The sequence below is a fragment of the Hemiscyllium ocellatum genome, unplaced genomic scaffold (assembly GCF_020745735.1).
Source record: "Hemiscyllium ocellatum isolate sHemOce1 unplaced genomic scaffold, sHemOce1.pat.X.cur. scaffold_3621_pat_ctg1, whole genome shotgun sequence".
NCBI lineage: Eukaryota > Metazoa > Chordata > Chondrichthyes > Orectolobiformes > Hemiscylliidae > Hemiscyllium > Hemiscyllium ocellatum.
This window is the reverse complement of record NW_026868514.1, coordinates 19,062-20,000: the sequence shown is the minus strand read 5'-3', so window position 1 is coordinate 20,000 and position 939 is coordinate 19,062. Positions and strand designations below refer to the sequence as shown.

Below are 939 nucleotides of genomic sequence, written 5' to 3'. Positions count from 1 at the left end.
CAAGAGACCTGAGGGTTAGAGTCTCTTGAAATCGGGATCCCAGGTAGACGGGATAGTGAAGGGGGTGGTTGGTGGGTGCGTTGGCATAATGCCACGCTGTGGCTGTACAGAGAGAACGAGAGGGTGCCCCTGATCGAAACAGCTGCGAGGGTTGGATGGCGTGGGGGATTGGGGGATGGAGGTGGGGGAGTGGGGAGCTAGCCGTTGTTCTGAGTCTCTGAGCTGGGGGTTGGGGGCTGGTGGTGGAGGGAGTCACGCATCCAGCCCGGTGTCGATCGCCTCCCCCCCGCCCCCCGCCACCCTTCTCACCCATCCCCTCCCTTTTTTCTCTCTCGGATGCTCTGCAGGTTACGACAAGGACGCCCTGAGACAGCAGCTGACCCTCCTCTTCGAACCTCTGACCGAATTCTCCAGCCCTCCCTGCCTGCTGCTGTTTTGAGAATGACCGTCGCCCCCACCCCCCGTGGCGAGGAGGGGTGGGCGGGAGGGGAGAATGGGTGGGGTGGGGGCTGTGGGTTGCGCAGCTAGAACCTGTTGTCCGCGCTGTCTCTGTGCAAAATGCGCCCGCTCCCTCTCCTCTCTTTCTCCCTGCTCAGACACTCTCTCTCTCTCCTGTTGCGCGCACCCCCCCCGGCCTGGCTTCTGATGTGTGCGTTTGTCTCACATCGCCCCGTTTCTCGAGCCCCCACACCGCCACCCCCCCCCTCACCACCCCCAGACCCCTGTCCGATACAGCCACCATTTTCTTTTCGACCCGGCACCTCGACTTTGGAATCGTTTTCGGATTGGATTCAGGTGGTCCCGCCAGCCCCCCCCCCCCTCGCCCGCCCGCCGGGGCTGTGGGGCGCGTTACCCTCCACACGTGCCCGACGCCTCACTGCGCCGCTGTGCGAGTCCTCGCTGCGGTCGTGAGGACCCACCCATGGGGAGCGGGTGCGT

General features: G+C 64.4%; 1 protein-coding gene across 1 annotated transcript in view; it reads left to right on the top strand.

The window, feature by feature from the left end:
• The window catches only part of LOC132813377 (kinesin heavy chain-like), a 20,346-nt gene extending 19,879 nt beyond the window's left edge, over positions 1 to 467 (top strand). The window contains exon 5 of the mRNA XM_060823132.1: positions 348 to 467. Coding sequence (XP_060679115.1) covers positions 348 to 439 — 92 coding nt within the window. The 3' untranslated portion in view covers positions 440 to 467. The remainder of the gene's footprint in view (positions 1 to 347) is intronic.
• The last annotated feature ends 472 nt before the right edge of the window (positions 468 to 939 follow it).